The sequence below is a fragment of the Antechinus flavipes genome, chromosome 2, assembly GCF_016432865.1.
Source record: "Antechinus flavipes isolate AdamAnt ecotype Samford, QLD, Australia chromosome 2, AdamAnt_v2, whole genome shotgun sequence".
NCBI classification, from domain to species: Eukaryota; Metazoa; Chordata; class Mammalia; order Dasyuromorphia; family Dasyuridae; genus Antechinus; species Antechinus flavipes.
In genome coordinates this window covers 621,742,884-621,761,888 of record NC_067399.1, presented here as the reverse complement: position 1 = coordinate 621,761,888, position 19,005 = coordinate 621,742,884, and the positions used below count along the sequence as shown (strand labels likewise).

Below are 19,005 nucleotides of genomic sequence, written 5' to 3'. Positions count from 1 at the left end.
ACAGAAACAATTTAGAAATGACTAAAAAAAACAAAAGTTATTAAGGCAAAAACTGTGAGGCACAAATATATCCAATATTTACTTTTTAAAATTCTGATTCATAAGGAAATTATATAAATTTACAAGAAAGTGATATAAATCTATGAAGGCAATCCCTATTTCTTAAAAGACATGAATGGGCAATTTATAAATGAAGAAATACAAATGAAAAATAACCAATAGAAATATGTTCAATCTCATTAATCATCAAAGAAATACAGATTAGTTTATCTATGGCACTATTATTGACTCCATTCTGTGTCCTCAGTAATTAAAAAAGAATTATTTGTTGAAAGAAAAAGTGGAGCTAACTCTTTTTAATGAAGGGAAACTAGAAAGAATCTACTCCAACAATTAGGGATTCTGTGACCAATATCTAAGCAATGGAACACTAGACTGATAAACATCATTTACAGAGAATCCCAAAAGCTATTAAAGCTTTAAATGACACTAAGACTTTGGGGACATTTTAAATATTAAGAATAAAAAATATGCAAAGACAATAAAAAATAATACAAATTGAAGAAAAATAACTAGAAAATTAACACATAGATTAATTTTATATAAAATAATTTATATGAATCTATATTCTATTTGGGCAATTAAACTAAGAAAAGTCAGTCAGTCAACTAGTACTTATTAAACAGCCACTGTGAGTCAAGTACTAGGCTAAGTGCTGATTAATCAAAAGACAAAAAGCGGCCCTATTCTCAAAGTGCTCACAATCTAATGAAGGGGGTCAACATGCAAACAACTATGTAAAAACAGAATGTATATAGGTTAAACAGGGGGTAACCTTAAAGAAGAAAACCTAATGATTAAAGGTCATAGGAAAAAAAACCTTTTCACATAAGATGGAACTTGAAGGGAAGATGGGGGAAAGAGGTAAGGAAAGAGAGGTAGCAAGTAGGTGATGTAGTGAATAAGGCACCTGTCCTGGAGTCAGGAGGACCTAAGTTCAAATCCAGCCTCTGATTCAAGTCACTTAGCCCACCTTGCCTAAAAAAAAAATTTAAAACACACAATAAGGTTATCATTTAAGTAAAAACAAAGAAAGAAGCAGGAGGATGAGAAAGTTCCAGGCATGAGAATAATCAGTAAAAAAGCCTAGAATCAGAAGGTGGAGTGGTACATATCAAGAACAGCAAGGAGGTCAATGCCATTGGATCACAAAGTACATAGTTGAGTGGCTGGGAAGATAATCATGCTATCCTGTACAGTATAGGAAAGTTTGGAGGAAAAAAATAATGAGTTCCATTGTAGATACGTTGTAAATACAGAAAGAATTGAGAAGTTAAAAGATTAACGGTCATGGAAGAACAATGAACATGCTTGGGTTGCAAAGCAGAGATGGAGATAAAATGGCAGACTGTGATCACAAAAAAAATTGAGTTTAAAATATCAACTTGTATCACTTATGCATGTAAAGGGTTTGCCTTGGCAAGGAAAAGGCCTACCTTTTTATATAAGACAGGATTGAAGGAAATAGTGGCAAAAAGCATCTGGGTAAAATAAGGAGGAGAAAAAAATTAAGAATTTCCATTCATAGTCTCATTTTTTTTTTTTCAGCAAAATATAAAGGATGGTTCTCAACTGAGAGGATGGGTTAAAAGGAGAGCCATGAGAAGTTTGAGAAAGATTGAAAAAGTCTGGAAAACCTACTGTAATAAGTTGAATAGTTAGTCAGTTAAGGAGGTATAACAAATATTACTTTGCAAGAGCAAGAGCCCAGTTGAGATTATGTAACTTAAATTTGTAGTAGACTTAGCACAGTTTCATGATTTTTTCTCCATCTTCATTTAGCAATGTGTAAACAGAAGAAAAAGCAGCAGATGGTGGGAATAATCTAGGGAAGAGGCTTAACAGGCAAAATCTTTAAGAGATAAAGGGGACAAGAGACTCAAAAGTAGAGGACAGTATAAAGTTGAACTTATTCTCCAAGAGATCAAGATGGAGAACAAAGGAGAATATAGCCAGCGCAGGAATAATGGCTTGGGAAAGAATTGAAGGGTTAAAAGGTTAGAGGTCATGGGGAGAACAATGAACATGTTTTGGAGTTGCAAAACAGACATGGAGGTAAAATGGCAGACTGCAATCAATTAAAGGAATTTCAGAGCTCCTGAATATAGAAGTAATGCATCTGTGTAGGGCTAGATCAACAATATAACTTTCTGTGTGTTTTTGAGATTGAGAATAGCTCATGGGAATGATTTAAGTTGAGGAACTAGAATTTTAGGGTGCTTGAGAAAATATCAAAATGTATATTGAATTCCCTTAGTATTTTAAAAGCAGAAAGAGAGAAAGAGGGAAGAGAAAACATTTGTGAACCAGACATTATTTTAGTGAAAAAGGGAGAAAGGAAAATGAACTGGAGTTTGGTTAGACAGCCACCAGAACCTCAGTTGGGTGACAAAGATGGATTGAAATAAACCTCTAAGGAAAAAAAAGCTACCAAGTGATGGTGGTAGAGAAAAATCCTAGAAATGGCAATGGGGAACAAAAAGTATTCCAACTCTTCTGCCACAACCAGTAGAAGGTTGGGGGGAAGAGGTTTTGAGTGAAGAGTATAAGCACTATTGAAAAAGGTGCCCAGGAAAGCTGTTTCAGGAATCAGGACTTAGGGAATAGAAGAAGTTAGAAGGAGTGGGAAAAGGAAAGGTTTCAGATGAAAGCTCATTCGTTACCTAAGGAGCAGGTATTCCAAAATAGAATATCAAGAGAAAAAATAGCTAAGTCAATATTGTTTTTGTTAAAGTACATTTTAGTATAGCTTCATTCAATGTTTAATTAGGTTCATAATAAACATTATATAAAGAAAAAAGTTGTTCTTCTCTAACAGTTATTTGGGTGTCCTGCTTCCTTCAGATTCTCATTTTATTTCTTAGACTGTAGACATTTAATAACTGACCTGTAGTAAAAGCATAACATCTGAAATAAGGACATATAGGAAGAAATGTAATTTCCAAGACAAGTCTCATTTTACTCCAACCACATGTGAATGTTAGATTAGTTCTAAGAGATAAATCAACAAGTTGTGTTATTTAAAAGTTGACCAGGATGTTGAAGGAGCTTGGAAACCACACTACCAATTATTGTAACTGGTGATATATAACCTGAAGAAAAGAACATGCTCATTGTTTTTTAATTATCAGAAAAGTGGGAATTGAATTAGATGTATTCTGCTTGGCTGAGAAGACTGGAACTGGGTGAATATTTTAAGGAAAGCAAATATTGGTTCACTATAAGGAAGAGCTTCTTAATAATTAAAATTTCCCAATAGTTTAGTGGATTTCCTTGAAAGATATGTGAGTTCTCCACTGTTAGAAGTATTCAAGCCAACTGGACCTCTGAGGTCCCCTCCACCTCTCGCACTCTATGGTCCCTCTGTAATGTGAAAGTTGTCCAGTTGGAGCTGTCCTGCAATGTCCCCAAATCCTCATCATTTTGTTGTCTCTTTCAGTTCTCCCAGTTCATCCATCCTCTCAGAAAGTACACAACCTGGTTCTTCTCTCTGAGGGCCAAGAACTCCTTGTACTACATGCAAACATATTAAATCTATCTCACGAGCAGACAGCTCCTGCCGCCTGTCTGTGGATTAAAGGAATGATCACAATGAAATCGTCACAGTTCAGAAACTCAATTTCATTAGTTCGCCCAAAAGCCACAAGACGCTAAAGAATTGATTTGTGCTAGACAAATTCACAGTAAACAGATTTGTAAGCCAGAAAGCCAATTTATTAATTTATAATGGGGAGAGTATCTTACCAGTGGCCAACATCTTCATGTTTATGGTTCAAGGCACCATCTTCCCTGGATCAAAGTACTGGGGAAGTAGACACATTGATCAGAACCTGGATTCAAGCCCTGGCTCTCACCTTCCTGTTCAGTCTTAAGAGAGTCATTTTATTCAATCATTCAGTCATTCAATGAGCATTAAGTGCCTGCTTTGTGCCAGGAAATGGGAAAACAGTGATAAAACACAGTCTTTGCTCTCAAGAAGTTATACGAGGGAAATCTCATATACACAAGTTAAGTCAAATAAGGAAATACAGAATATATGTGAAGTAATTTGAAAATGGGTCAAGGAATCTAAAAATGAAGAAGGGGGTTCAAAGGAAAGGGAGAAAATGACAAATGCCTCCAGTAGGAGGTGAACCATGAGAAGAGCCTTGAAGAAAGGTACAAATTTCAAGAAACAGATGTAAAAAGGAAGAATATTCTAGGCATGTGGGCAGCTGTGCAGAAATGAAAATGGGAAAGGGGATGTTGTGAAGAACTACAAGTAGCCTAATGTAGCTGAGATACAGGCTGTGGTATTTCAAAAAGAGGAACATTGTGTGAGGGAGCCAACAATGGAGTCAGGAAGATCTGAGTTCAAATAAAGCCTCAGAAATTTGCTAGTTGTATGACCCTGGACAAGTCATTTAATCCCAATTGCCTCAACCAAAAAAATAAACAAGTAAAAGGAGGAATACTGCATAATAAGCCTGAAAAGGTTATCTTTTCAGCCAGATGCCATGAAGCCAGATTATGAAGGATTTTGAATGCCAAAAAATGTCGCTAAAGAAATAGAAGCCACTGTAACTTCTAGAGAAGGGAAGTAACATGGTAGAACGTTTTGAAGCTCAGTTTTCACAATCATAAAATGAGGACAGCAGTATCTGCATTTTTACCTGGCAGAGTGGTGAAGAAAGTATTCTGTAGACTCTCTATATAAATCCATATTACCAGACTGCCTACAAGATCCTGGAGTTGGATCAAAGAAAATGTGTAGTCATCATATTCCTAATGAATGTTTTATCCAGGATATGGGTGAGGGACTAAATCTCATGTCCCTTCCTTTGGGAGGCCTCCATGCTGATTCTCAGCTCCGGCCTTTGCTACACATTCCCTTTATTGGACATTCAGCAGAGATTATCTGGTATCAGTTTATCTCGAGTGTGGGTTTTGTCTCTTTACCTATACAGGGAACTCCTGGAGGTGAGAGTTTGTGATTTCTCCTCCTGCCTCTCCAATAGCACTTGGCAGTAGGGCCATCCAAGCATACCTTGGATGCTCTGTTTAATGATGGCAGTGACTTATGTCTGCCAAAGGCAATGTCTCTCCCTGGACAGGACTGGGAAAAACACTTAGGACATAGGAAGTCCTAATTTTTCCCCCCAACCCTGACTTAGGCAAATGCCCCTGTTCCCCCACGGTCTGGGACTGGCTCTTCCTAAAGTAGGGAGAAGAAGCCAAGAGTTTCTAACATTTCTTTTGACTGAGAATCTCAATGTTTATAGCCAACTTATTTCAGGTGAGATGGCATGGACTCCATTCAACTCATAACCCTGCCCCAGCTTCAGCAGCCTTGGTGGGAAATCCTTAAAGCAACCCTTCAGTGGGCCTTCTCCTGTGGGGGTGGGACAGGACATTCACTCTAAGGAAGAAGCTTTTGGTTCACTAAGTCCTAAAGTATACAGGGTAGGAAGTTGGAGAGGGTCAGAGTTTGTCCCTACTACCCCATTCTGAAGTTGAGATAAGGAGAATATTAGATGGGATGGAATGTATATGAAGAACAAGTAGACTAGTTGAGCTGGCCTATAGGGTGTATGAAGGACATACTGTGTTATAAAGTCTGGAAATGTAGGCTGTAGCCAGATGGTTAAAAGCTTTTTAAATGCCAAAGGAATCAAAGCTTTATCTTAAAGACAACAGGAATCCACTGGGATTATTCAGGCCCAGATTTCAGCCAACCTGAAGGGTCCAGGCCAAAAAGGTCCAGGGATGCTGAAGGATCAGGAGCACTGGATTCCTCATGGGTCAGTGGCTGGGGGGCTGGGCTCTGCTAAGGGTTCTTGGGAAATAGGGCTCTTTTCCTAACTGGATGTGTTCATCTTTTGTTTTTCAGATGAATCGCCCTATCCAGGTGAAGCCTGCTGACAGTGAAGGCCGAGGAGGTAGCGCGTTGCCCTTTCCCATACCCTGGGATTGGGGGGTGGGGGTGGGAAATAGGGGAAAGAAGAACCTTCCCTCTGATCCCCAGTCCAGGATATGTGTGTCCAGTAAAGGTAGAAATAGAGGTCTGGGACTTGTTGGCTTTCACTAGGATGTCCCTGAGGTCAAGAATTGGGGTGGGGGGGGGGGAGACAGACACCTCAGAAAAGCGTAGGAGCGCCTTTTGGGGAAGCCTGAACCTCAACTTCCCCATGTGGGCAGCCCCTGATCCTGTGTGGACCTGTGTCAACCATCCTAGCTTCCCAGGGGTCTGTCCTCCACACCAATTTTATGCAGACTCTGGGAAGAGAGACAGAAGAAGGAAGATTGCTCTTCCCAGAGCAAGGGTAGGCTCTCCAGGTGCTGCTCAGAATGGCAGGAAATTAAAGTCTTCTCGTAATTCTAACATTCAACCAGGGACTCTGTAATATTTCACTAATTTTGGTTTAGATTGCCTTCCCAGGGTTATCTGATAATATTATTTTCAGGTCCTTCATTTGCAACTTGGGGAGAGAGGGAAGAAAAGCAGGAAGAGAATATACATTCTCTGGGTCTCATTCAGGCTCTAAATCTAGATTCAATGATCCATATTGAAAGGTGGAGTGGAATAGTAGAGACCAGCAAGGTAGTACAGTGGAGAGAGTAATGGCTTTGGAGTCAAAAGTACCTGCCTCAGATACTTATTAGCTGTGTGACCTTGGACAAGGCTCTTAACCCAATTGCTACTCCCCTTAAAAAAGCAGTGTAGAATAGTAGGGAGCAGCCTTAGAGATAAGAAGACATGGATTCTTGTCCGGTCTCTGACTCATCCCAATGCTATGACCTTCAACAAGGTTATTTAATTAATTTCTCGATATCTTGGGAAACTCTTTAAGACAGGAATTCTTAAAAATTTTTTTGTCACATGAACTTCTTGGACAATCTGGTGAAACCTTTTCAGAATGTTTTTAAATAATTAAAAGAAATTTTAAATTTCAGTTAAAGATTAGTAAAAACAAAAATAAAGATCTGATCTGTTTCCCATCTCTGGAATCTATCAGGAGTCTATGGACCCCAGATGAAGAATTCTTGCTGTAAGACAATAAGATATAGATCTCTTGATGGTCTACTTTGGAAGGAATTTCCTCATTGGAAGCTCCCTTTATAAATTAAATCACCCCTCTTAAAAAAAATAGAATTCCTTTAGATGTGGAAAACAGGTGTTTGGAGGGATCCTTGAAGAAATCTGCCTTCACTGAGATAGAGGATGGTTATCTACATATTTTACTCTTAACCTATCTGATCTGAATCAACATGTATTGTTGGTCAACACTGCTTTGATAAACAATGTGGTCTTTGTACCCTCCCCCACCAACTCATTCTGTCCCTCCTCACCCTACACTAAAGTACCTCTGAAGTGGGGGTAGACTCAGCCCACCCTGAGGACCTTGAACTTTAGCACTGACCACTAAGAAAACTACCAATCATCGGACCCCACGAGCCCCTGTTAGATGCTACACTTTCTCCAGTCTGGGTGGGACCTTGAGGAATAAAGTGGAGGGTCAGAGGATAAGGGTTTAGGTAAGACCAAAGAGGGAGCATGATCAGAGGGAAGTCCTCCAATCATGAGAAAACCCATCCCCAGAGCTCTGCCCACCTCAAAAATGACTCCCAATAGTCTGCTGGTAGAAAGAATATGGAGCCTGGGGAGAAACTGTGTCCTGCATTTGTTATAAGTGGTGACCTTCTCAAGCCCTACAAAACCCTGGCCTGTACAGGCTGCATCAAGGGTCTGCTCCACTCTGATGGGCTGAGGTAATTTTCTCCCTTGGACCCCAGAATCCAGTCTGCCTGCTTTCTATTTCCACAGGCTGGAAAACCACTATCAGCCGCCAGCATTTCCTCTTAACCTTAGAATCTTCAGCCCCTTGAAACATTTCGTTTTGTTGTGAACAATAACTGGTAGGTAGATTGCTGTCAGGGCAGCCAAACGGAAGGAGAAAGGGCCATCAAAACATAAACAGTCTGGTAAGAGATTCAAAGGGAATCTCAGATGAGTTGACTCACAACCTCATTTAGATCCAAGAGCTTCAGGTTCTATCTCTACGTCCTCCTGCAAGAGCCGATGTTGTCCATCTTGCCTTACCGGCTTACATTGCCCTTTCTCCCCTCAATGGCCTTCCTCCTTTACAAATGAAGGTTTCTCATGGGACTTCCTCCCGTCATCCCCTCCACACTCCACCTTGTCTGGAAACTGCCTTGTGCTAGGGGAGTGACCAAGGGTCACCCCAGGGATTGGGCAACTTCAGGGTCGTTATGTGGGTGGATTCAAAGCCCTCAACACACTAGCAGAGGAAGTTACTTCCATCCCAGGGATAGGAAGGATGGATGGAGACTCAGAGCCAAGGAAAAAGGTCTCTTGGATTTAATTCAGCAAACCCATGCTGGGCATCCTGCCAGGCCCGAAGAAGGATGCATAATTTTGATAAGGCAGTGACTCTGCTCTCATACTGGGCTAACACTAATAGGATCAGTGTTAGGGACAGGGAACTTGGTGTTAGGGTCTTAGTGATGGAAATGGATGCTTAAGAGTTAGGGACAAGGTTCAACTGAGAATTTCAAGAAGAGTTTAGGAGCTGGGTGGAAGAAGCTTAATGAGGGAAATGCAATCTCTGTGTTAGTGATAGAAACTAGGAAGGCAGGGAGAAGGGCGTTCAGTGAGGGGCATGGTAGGTCAGCGATTGGGAGCAGGGCTCGATGTTGGACAAAGGGTTCGGTTATTCAGGCCCTGCTTTGTGGGCTGCGTGGGAAGAGGCTGGGCTGCAGGCTAGAAGGGGACCTTCATTGGCCCCAGGGTCCCTGGAAGAGTAAGAGAAGTGGGGAATTCGGACTTTGTAGCCAAGGCTAGGATTCATGAGAAGGGCTAGGTAGGTGGGACTCAGCCCTAGGGTCACCACATGGGGCTTGCCTTCAGAAGACAGGAAGCTCTTCGTGGGGATGCTGGGGAAGCAGCAGAGCGAGGAGGATGTCCGGCGGCTGTTTGAGCCTTTTGGCCAGATTGAGGAGTGTACCATCCTCCGGGGCCCTGATGGAACTAGCAAAGGTGTGGGCCCATTACTCTGTGCTGATCCCAACCTCGCCCTATAACCTCATCCTCACCCTGAAACCCCATCCTGATCCCATGGTCCCATGATCCCAACCTAATCCTATCCTGAACCTCATGACCTCTATCTGACTGTACCACTACACAGCCCCTCGGCCCCAGACTGACCCAATAGATTGGGTCTGGATCCTGTGCTCTAAGCTGACCCTATAATCCTGACCCTGACCCAACAACATCCCAATTTTCATCCTGAAAATCATCATCATGTGGTTTGATGATGAGGATCTAACCCCCAAACATTATCTGTGTCCCACAATTTAACTTAACTTCACCTTTATCTTGCTCCAGGCTGTGCTTTTGTGAAATTCGGGAGCCCCGCAGAAGCCCAGGCTGCCATCAACAGCCTGCATGGCAGCCAGACTATGCCGGTGAGGAGAAGGCCTAGGGGCCCAAGGGAGGAAGGGGATTGTCCAGAGGAGCCCCCCTCTCCACCCCCCCCACACACACGGGATCCATTTTTTGTCCCGATACAACTTTCCCATGGTCTTCCTTGGTAAACCTGCCTCCCAAATTATGGATCCCTTCTTAATTCGCTCTGCCCCAGTTTCTCCCAGAAAAGTAGACATAGTTACAAATTTGGGAAATGGAGGAGAGGCAGGGGGTCGAAGCCAGGGAGAGCGAGCCAGGGATCCTACAATCGCTCCCTGCGTCCTCCCCATCTCAGGGAGCCTCCTCCAGCCTCGTGGTGAAGTTTGCTGACACGGACAAGGAGAGGACCCTCAGGAGGATGCACCAGATGGCCGGGCAGCTGGGCATCTTTCACCCAATGACTGTACAGTTCGGCGCCTGCGGAGTGTACACACAAGCGGTAGGAGAGCCCCCCTGTCCGATCCCCCCTTCCCGCCTTTTCTCATCGCTCTCGCCGAGCAGTGCCTTTGCCTGCGGTAACTCCCGCGGGAATCGGGCACAGACTCCACGGCTACCCCGGCTCTGGGGGACTCGCGGGGCACCTCGGACCTTCTTCCGCTTTCAGCCCGAAACAACGTGACCCACCCTTTCTCTTCCCCCTTTTCTTCTCCCTCTCCTCCCTGCTATGGCGTCTTTGCACCTTCAAGATAATGCAGCAGCAGGCGGCTCTGATGGCAGCTCAAGGAACGTGCCTCAACCCCATGGCAGCCATTGCGGCCGCCCAGATGCAGCAGATGGCCGCCTTCAACGTCAGCGGGCTCATCGCCACCCCCGTGACACCCTCATCAGGTACGGGTCCCCGGCGCCCCCCCCAAGCCGGGGCAGGGGGACGGCTGGGGGCGGGGCGGCCGGGGCAGGGACGGCGATTCTCAGTCAGCGCCCCTCCGCGGGGCCCACAGCTAGCCAGGGCCCTCTCAAAGACCAGGCTGAAAGGCTAGGCTTCGAGGCTCTTGCGTCACGGCCGCTTCCTTCCCTCCCATCCTCTCATCCGGGGCTCAGGTCCCACAGGGAACCTCCTCCCTGATAGGCTCCCCCCCGGGAGGCGGGGCTAGCCCTGCTCTTTTCCCCGAAGCCTCGGCTCTTGACCTGGGCTTGGAGGGAAAAGGCGCCAGTGCTAGCGCCGGCCGCTGTCCGGGTGCAAGGCCTGACTTGGCTTCCCTATGGCCCCTAGGTACGAGCACACCGCCAGGCCTCAGCACCGGCACTGTCCCCAGCATTGCCGCTCCCATTGGGGTGAATGGATTCAGTCCCCTCACCCCCCAGACCAATGGGCAGCCAGCCTCGGACACCCTCTACACCAACGGTCTCCACCCCTACCCAGGTGGGCACCTCCCCCGCCCTCGCCACCTGCGGGCCGAAAGGTCAGGCCCCGAGGCCCCAAGCGCAGGGCCGGGGAGGAGCTTCCTCTGTCTTCCGAGGGGGAGTTCTCCCCCCTACTGCCATCCGCTCTCGGAGGAAGGCGTTTCCTCCTTCACACTCATCGTTTCTCTCTGTCTGTGTGCTCCTGTGTGTGTCCCGCCGCCGCCCTGTTTCTCTCTTCCGCCACCTCTCCGTGCGTTTCTGTCTCTCACCAGCTCAGAGCCCCAGTGTGGCAGACCCCCTCCAGCAGGCCTTCGCAGGAGTGCAGCACTATGCAGGTCTTGCTTCAGACCGCCCGTGGTCTTTTCTCTTGTTCCTCTTTCCCACCTCCTTCCTCTAGGCTGGGTTGGGGGAGTGGAAGGATAGAGGAGCCGCTGTGCTCTCCCTCTGGCCCCGCACGAGCCCCCTCCGGGGGGGTCCCCAGCTTTACCATAAATACCTAGTCCTCACCCTTTGGGAGACTCAGTTTTATGGGAGAGAGTCTCCACATAGGCAGGATTTATAGCTAGAAACCCAGAAATGACCTTACGTGCTAAGAGAAGTCCTAGGCAAAAGAGTGGGGACGAGAGCGGGTTAGGAGATGTCACCGGGGAAAGAGCTCCCAGCCCCCCAACCTTCTTTCCTCTGTTTCCAGCAGCATACCCAGCCGCCTATGCCCCTGTGAACACAGCCTTCCCCCCACAGCCCCCGATCCTGCCTCAGCAGCAGAGAGAAGGTAAGAAAGCTGGGGGAAACTGCCTGAACCAGCACCAGGGGGTCCCCTGTGGGGACAGGGGAGCTGAAGTCTTGACTTGTCCCCAAGTCTGAAATGTTGATCGGATCTTGTCAGTTTAGGCTAATGTGGCTGAATGGGGATCTTACTGGGGTTTGACAAAGCGGTGGGGGGATGAGACCGTTCTCCTAGAAGCCCGGTCCCTTTGAGTTCCGAAGTACCAAAGTCTCTCCCAGATCCCCAAACAAAGCCTTGCCTTCCTTGGACTCGAGGGTCCACAAGCGGTCTCCTCACTGATCTGCCCTTTCCCTCTGTCACCAGGTCCTGAAGGCTGTAACCTCTTCATCTATCACCTGCCCCAAGAGTTCGGGGACGCCGAGCTCATGCAGATGTTCCTGCCTTTCGGCACTGTCATCTCTGCCAAAGTCTTTGTAGACCGTGCCACGAACCAGAGCAAATGCTTTGGTGAGTTTCCTATTCCTGATCTTTGATCCTCTGGCCTGTGACTCGGGGATCCCAGCTCCGACCTCAGGAGCCCTGACACCAGTGTCCAATGCCCTCGCCTCCCTGTTACCTCTGATCCTGTACACAACACCCCTGTCCCAAGACTATATGTGACCCCTCATCCTGAGGCCATAACCTTTCTTTTTTTTAATAAAGCTTTTTTATTTTCAAAACATTTCTTAATTGACATAATTGACAATATTGACATATTGACCCTTGCATAGCCTTGTGTTTCAAATTTTCCCCTCCTTTCCCCACCCTCTCCCCTAGATGACAGGCAATCCGATATATATTAACATGTTAAAATATATGTTAAATCCAATGTGCATAAACATATTTATATAATTCTCTTGCTGCACAAGAGAAATCAGATCAAAAAAAGAAGGCAAATGAGTAAGAAAACAAAATGCAAGCGAAGAACAACAAGAGTGAGGATGTTATGTTATGATCTACATTCAATTCCCACTGAGTGGGTGTAGATGGCTCTCTCCATCACAAGATCATTAGAACTGAAGGCCATAAACTTTTAAATGAATTTTTAAAATGTGTAATCTGAGGAACTGCTTGAAATTTGAGCTGTCCTAAAATGGAAGAGACTGCCTCCAAACATGACGGTTTTCCAATGAAAACTGGACACTCCCTTATTAGGGATGTTTTAGGGAGAAATCCTATTCAGGTATGCCTGTGATAAGATAAATTCTGAGGCCAACGTTGAGGTTCTTTAGAACCACATCACAAGTAAGAGCTCAAATTAATTAGGTAAAGGTGCATTCAATTCACCTAAGAGAATCTAGAACCAGGATTGGCACACTAAAAGCTCTCAGTGATCAGAGGTCCTAAGCAAACAAGCACCTGTAAGTGAAGACAATAGTACAGGATTTCAAAATACCTATGACTGGGACAGACCATGGTTTAGGAACCTGGAATGAAGCAAGATACTAACCACCATGTTCTAAGAGGAAATCTGATAACAAGGCAAGGATGATGTATACTCTCTACGTCTTGTTATATATTAACCTGAATATGGGCAACCATGGCTCACAATAACCGGCAAGTGCTCCTGAAACCATTTAGAATGTAGAAGCTCTGTGGGTATAATTGTACTCTGATAATAGCTAAGGAAGGGTTAGAAGAACTGATACTATGGTGGTCTTGGAGAAAAATCAAGAATGGGAGAAAAGATAAGAGAAAGAGGAAAGAGCATTCAGGGAGGAACTAGACAGATCAGTGCAGGATGGAACACTGAGGAAAAATAGACTCCAGTCACCAAATTCTCACTCCTTTGAAGTCTTATTTGGTATAAGAAATGGGGGTGAGCCAGCTGACAGGGCAGTACCAGCCAAGGCACTATCTGACCTGCAGTGAGGGTGGCTTTAGACCCTTGCCCCCTGACAATCCCAATCTTCCATTCCAATCAATGAACTAGTTCAGGAAAAGGCATTACTGAACCAAGACCTTCAGGATAAGGTAAACCTGGCTCCACATGAGCTCTCACACACACACATTCTCATTCTCTCTCTCTCTCTCTCTCTCTCTCTCTCTCTCTCTCTCTCTCTCTCTCTCTCTCTCTCTCTCTTTCCTCTCTCTCTCTTTCTCTCTCTCTCTCTCCTCTCTCTCTCTCTCTCTCTCTCTCTCTCTCTTTCCCTCTCTCTCTCTTTCTCTCTCTCTCTCTCTCTCTCTCTCTCTCTCTCTCTCTCTCTCTCTCTCTCTCTCTCTCTCTCTCTCTCTTTCTCTCTCTCTGTCTCTTTCCCTCCTTCCACTCAAGAACTATTCTTTCATGAAATTTGGGCATTAGGGACCCATACTGAAGTATGATTGGAGAAAAGAAGGATGGGAGTATTATATAATTGATTTAGAAACATTTATCAGGTTTAAAAAATAAATGCTAGGCATGATAATTGTGAAAATATGTATAGAAGAATTACACATATATTGGATTACTGCCATGTGGGGAAGGAAGGAGAAAAATTTGGAACATAGAATTTTGCAGGGGTGAATGTTGAAAATAATCTATGCATAGATTTTTCAAAATAAAAAGCTTTAATAATAAAAAAAATAAAAAAGTTAATTGGAAACTAAACAAAATTGCTAAAAATTGTTTTTGAATGTAATTGGAAAAAAGAAATTAAAAAAACAAAACACCTATGAGATTGTAAGGCTGGAAGAAAGGGATATGAGATTATGAACTATGAAGTTTTGTGGAAGGGAAAAGAGTAGCTATGGGGCTGAGAGACTTACGGGAAAATGGCAGGGGCTTTCTTGTGGGATGAAGACATAGAGAGTTAAAGAGGTGGAAATGACTATCATCTGCCTCCCCACTCTTCAGGGTTCGTTAGCTTCGACAATCCAGCCAGTGCGCAGACGGCCATCCAGGCCATGAATGGCTTTCAGATTGGCATGAAGCGGCTCAAGGTTCAGCTGAAACGGCCAAAGGATGCCAACCGGCCCTACTGACCCAGCCGTGACTGACTACAGACAGGTGAGATGGGCAAGGTCAGGGGCAGGGGGCAGGTCTAAAACCACCCTCACTGCAGGTCAGATAGTGCCCTGGCTGGTGCTGCCCTGTCAGCTGGCTCACCTCCATTTCTGAACTAGAGTCCCCAGGTCTGAAATGTTGATCGGATCTTGTCAGTTTAGGCTAACGTGGGCTGAATGGGACCTTACCGGTTTTTGACAAAACCAGGAAGGGGGGGAATAGTCCTCATGGGGATGAGACCATTTTCCTAGAAGCCCTGTCCCTTTGAGTTCCTGAAATACCAAACTATCTTCTAGATCCCCAAATAACCTTGGACTAGAGTCACCATCACCCAAAGTCAGCAGAGTGCCCAGTCCTCCTCAGAAACCAATATTAGTTCCAGCCACACCAGCCGTACATTTTGACACAGCCCAATATTTAAGTAGGGCCTGGAGATTTGTAGGAAAGGGAATCCTATGATGGAGGCTCTAGTCAGTTGAGTCCCAGACAGGGAATGATAAGAAATAACATCTCAGCACTTCTCAGGAAGGTCCAGTCTACCTCTCCTGCTAGAAAAGAGCTCTGGATTTGTGTTAAATGGATACAAATATTAATAATATCCATCAGTCTAGTCTCTTCTGTACTGGGAGGTTTGATGAGTTAGGTCCAGAGATGGAAGGGCCAATTTTAAGAGCTACAGTGGGTGGGAATTTCTGGTTTAAAAAAATTTTTTTTAAGATAGAGTGAAATTCTTTAGAATGAAAAAAGGCCATCAAACCAACTCTTCTTCTCTTTATGTTTTGTTTTTCCAACCCAATCACCACCCACCAGACCAGATGGCCCCACAGTGGCTTTCTAGCTGTTATGGGAGACCCCAAAATACCCTATCCCTCCCCAAATAACCTGAAACTGTAAGTCACTTAAGCATGGTGTCATCTGTCCACTGATGACGTCATGTGGCCAGTTGTGAGGTCGTTGCATGATGTGCCTTTAAGTCCTCAATCTTGTGCTCTCAGTTCTCTACCCCACCCCCACCTCTTAGGGGTCTTTCTCTTGGGGGATTGTGGAGTGCCGTACTTAGTGCCCATGGTGGAGAGTTATTGGAGTGTTGATCTGTCTTGATTAGTTGTGACTTTGAACTTTGCTTCCTCTTCTTTTTCCTCCCCCTCTTCCTCCTCTTCAGTTCCAACCTTCCTTCTTTTCTTCCCCCTCCTCTTTCTCCATTTCTTCCTCTTTCCCATATCTTCTCTTATCCTTCCTCCTCATCTTTCTCCTTCTCTTCTTTTTTCATCTTTTCTCTTTCCTTCCCTCCTCTCCTACTTCTTTCCACTCTTTCTCCTTCTTCTTGTCTTCTTTCCAAACTTACCATTCTTTCTTGTGTTGTAATGTGACAATGTATGCCTGCATTCGATGTCCTGTGTGATAAGGATGATTTAATAGTATATTGTGGTTCTTGAAGTATTCTGATGTTGATTCCACTTGGAGCCCTTTCAACGGCATTAAGCTAAAATGTGGTTTTCCCTAAGGGACTCTGGAACAGTACCTGTATCTCCAGCTATGTAGGTCACTCTCCAAGCACCAGAAATCCACCAGAACCAGAGTGGCCCAAAGTCCTGGGTCTGTCCCAGCCAAGCTTTCCCACCATCTCTCTCCACACTTGTTTCTCATGTCTGAAGTTTCTAAGCAATGAAAGAAAATCAAAGATATATTAAGCCCCTTCATAGCCTGAGAGCCCTAACTCACAGAAGTAAAGACTCAGGCAGAAGTAAAGCAATTTGACTGAGAAAATATGAATAGAGAGTAGATTTCAGCTCATTAGAACCAGACCCTAAATGGCTCTCTTGAGCTACCTCCCTCCTAGGGAGCACCTGCAGTAGGTGCCCTAAAACTCTTTACTTAGCGAACCAGTGTATGCTGCCTTGTCCATCCAAGAAGAGGGGAAGACAGTATCTTCCATCCAAACTATTCCTCCATCAAAGAGCAAAGTTCACTGTGTCAAATAAACAAGTTCTTCTTAATCCTGGGAAGCCCAGCCTCAATGAGGTCTTGGCTGGGATCAGACCATCCTCAGCTGAATCCTTGATGGAATCCGGGTTCTCACCAGTCTTGTGTCAGCATCATCTGCATCTCATAGGAAGGTGGGTGTGACTTTAGCCGTGGGTGTGATCAAATGTCATCTTTACCTGCTCCTCCATCAGATCCTGCTTTGGCTTTCCTCCCTTAGAAATGGTTTCTACTTGAACTTCTGATTTTAGATGTCCCTCAGTTACTGGTGCCTCCAGCTGTTTTCCTCTCCCTGAATGGAACCTTGGCTACCTTGCACAGTAGCATTTATGTTGCTTCTTAAATTTAAGTATTACCCTATTACCCTACTTTATACTGTTCACCTGTTAGCTGCAAAATATTCCCTCTCTCCCAATAAGCAACCTACCCTGATGCTTTGTCCTTTACCCCAAGCCCTCTGGCGTTTGCCTGTCATTCCTTGCTGGATTGGGAGCTAGCATTGCTCCAAGCTCAAGCCACTATTTAGTAGACTTAGTATACTTTCCTTAACACCCTACCTCAGCCTGGCACAGGCCAGGATATTATTCTCCAAGACTTCGTTATTCCAAGCAATGAAACATCCAAAGGGGATCTATACTGACTTTGAAGCAAAATCTGTTCACAAAACCAAAATGCTACCTTTCAATAGCAGCTCCTATTATCCCAGGCTCTGGAGGATGCCATATTCCTGGAAATAATCATCTGCTTTTGAGAGGAAATCCAAAGGGTTCTGGGAACAGTTAGAAACTTAGTCATCTTCATTTAACAGAATGCTTCTATTAGAAAACTTGTGGAGTTCCTCAGCTTTCTCACTAAAGCAAGGGTGCTAATGGACTTTTCCATTAAAGTGGGTAAAGGTGGTCTTCCTGAAATTTCATTTAGGTTCTACTGATCACTGAAAACTACTCTACATCTCTCCTGAAAATAGCTCCCTGCTTCCTGCTGTGTTTTATTCAAAAGTTCTTTTCAGATTTTTCATGGCCTCCTACAAGGGGAAACTACCAATCATCAGCTCCCAGTAGTAGAATACTCCAGCATCTTCAGGGTACTTAGGCTGAGAATTTATTGTACTTTGAAGTGATTGACCCTCACTAACCACTCTTTAGAGGGGCTGGTTGATGCCATTTGAGACAAATTAGTCCATAGAGAATTAATTTCATATCCTATTGATGGGCATCCACCAATATATCAATTCTGTATCAAGATTCAGTTTTGCTTCCAGCTCAGTCTGCTGTAGCATTGGATCCCCCAATGATTCAGTCACCATTCATGCTGAAGAACATATGCATCAGAGGGGATGCTAGTCACAATTCATCCCAATCACATAAGTTATTAAAAACTAAGAAGGCTATTCCTGTACCATGGACTGCCTAGACATTGCTGAGCCAGTTGACTCACCAACAAACACCAAAAGTGGTGAAAAATGCTTACATCTCATCTACACAGAGTGGATCCTCTTTTGGACCCATGTTCCCTTGGGCCTATCATGCAGTCTCTCCATAAGTCCACTTTTTCCCCTTACCCTTGGGGGTAGAGCTCTTGCTCTTATAGACTCAAGCACCTCTGAGACTTTATGTGACTTACATTGCCACCTTCCTCATCCCTTTGATAGACATTCCTGGAACAATAGTAGCATATCTTCCTTCAATCCCATCTAGTTTTCAGAAAGAAAAATGATAAATTATCATAATGGTCCTGACCAATTAATCATAAACCTAAATCCTTATTGAGTAGGAAACAATGCAGAAGTCTTCACCATGTCTCTTGTTATATGTGGTCTTCCCTATTTTCTTGTTTTATTGGAGATCAAGTTATTGGAACAATACAACTCCAAACATTGGTTGGAGTTCTAATCAAATTTAACTATACTACTATAAAAATATATTTCAAGGAATGACTGAGTTGTTCCTAATCATTAGCCCCCAATTTGAAATTTCTACCCTAGTGCAAAGATTATTGAGACATCTTTAACATAGGTAAAGGAAACATATTGTTCTCTTACCAATATTGGACCATACTGTTAATGGGATCCCAAGGAACCCTCTTCCAGTACTCTAGCAATACTCTCTAACAGGTTAAAAGAACTAGAATCTCCAAAGAGTCCTAAATACATACATAATTGTTTACCTAGTCTTTAGCCTCTGCTTAGACTCCCCTATTCAGGAAAAAAAAAAAAAAAAGATCAAGGAACTGATGCTTTTGTTATAATGGTTCAAAATTGTTCTTCCCTACCTCTGATTTCTAACCTCCTGGATCAAATAGCCCATACTTGCCCTGTTCAACAAATTGGATTTTCAGGAAACCTACGACCCTGGTAAAAATCAATGAGTAGAAAATAGTCTTCTAGATAATGTCAATGTGCAATGT

The 19,005-nt window shown here is 44.1% G+C and overlaps 1 protein-coding gene across 12 annotated transcripts in view; it reads left to right on the top strand.

The window, feature by feature from the left end:
• The window catches only part of CELF6 (CUGBP Elav-like family member 6), a 135,308-nt gene that overhangs the window by 102,693 nt on the left and 13,610 nt on the right, over positions 1–19,005 (top strand). For 2 of the 12 annotated variants that reach the window (XM_051981957.1, XM_051981946.1), the window contains exons 3-12: positions 5,930–5,978; positions 8,969–9,097; positions 9,446–9,525; positions 9,822–9,965; positions 10,213–10,354; positions 10,737–10,886; positions 11,140–11,202; positions 11,559–11,639; positions 11,958–12,101; positions 14,467–14,619. In XM_051981957.1, the coding sequence (XP_051837917.1) occupies positions 5,930–5,978; positions 8,969–9,097; positions 9,446–9,525; positions 9,822–9,965; positions 10,213–10,354; positions 10,737–10,886; positions 11,140–11,202; positions 11,559–11,639; positions 11,958–12,101; positions 14,467–14,594 (1,110 nt within the window). In that variant the 3' untranslated portion in view covers positions 14,595–14,619. Of the gene's footprint in view, positions 1–5,929; positions 5,979–8,968; positions 9,098–9,445; positions 9,526–9,821; positions 9,966–10,212; positions 10,355–10,736; positions 10,887–11,139; positions 11,203–11,558; positions 11,640–11,957; positions 12,102–14,466; positions 14,620–15,426; positions 15,507–19,005 lie in introns of all 12 variants that reach the window. The other 10 variants (XR_007951186.1, XM_051981947.1, XM_051981950.1 and 7 more) reach the window with 10 other exon arrangements.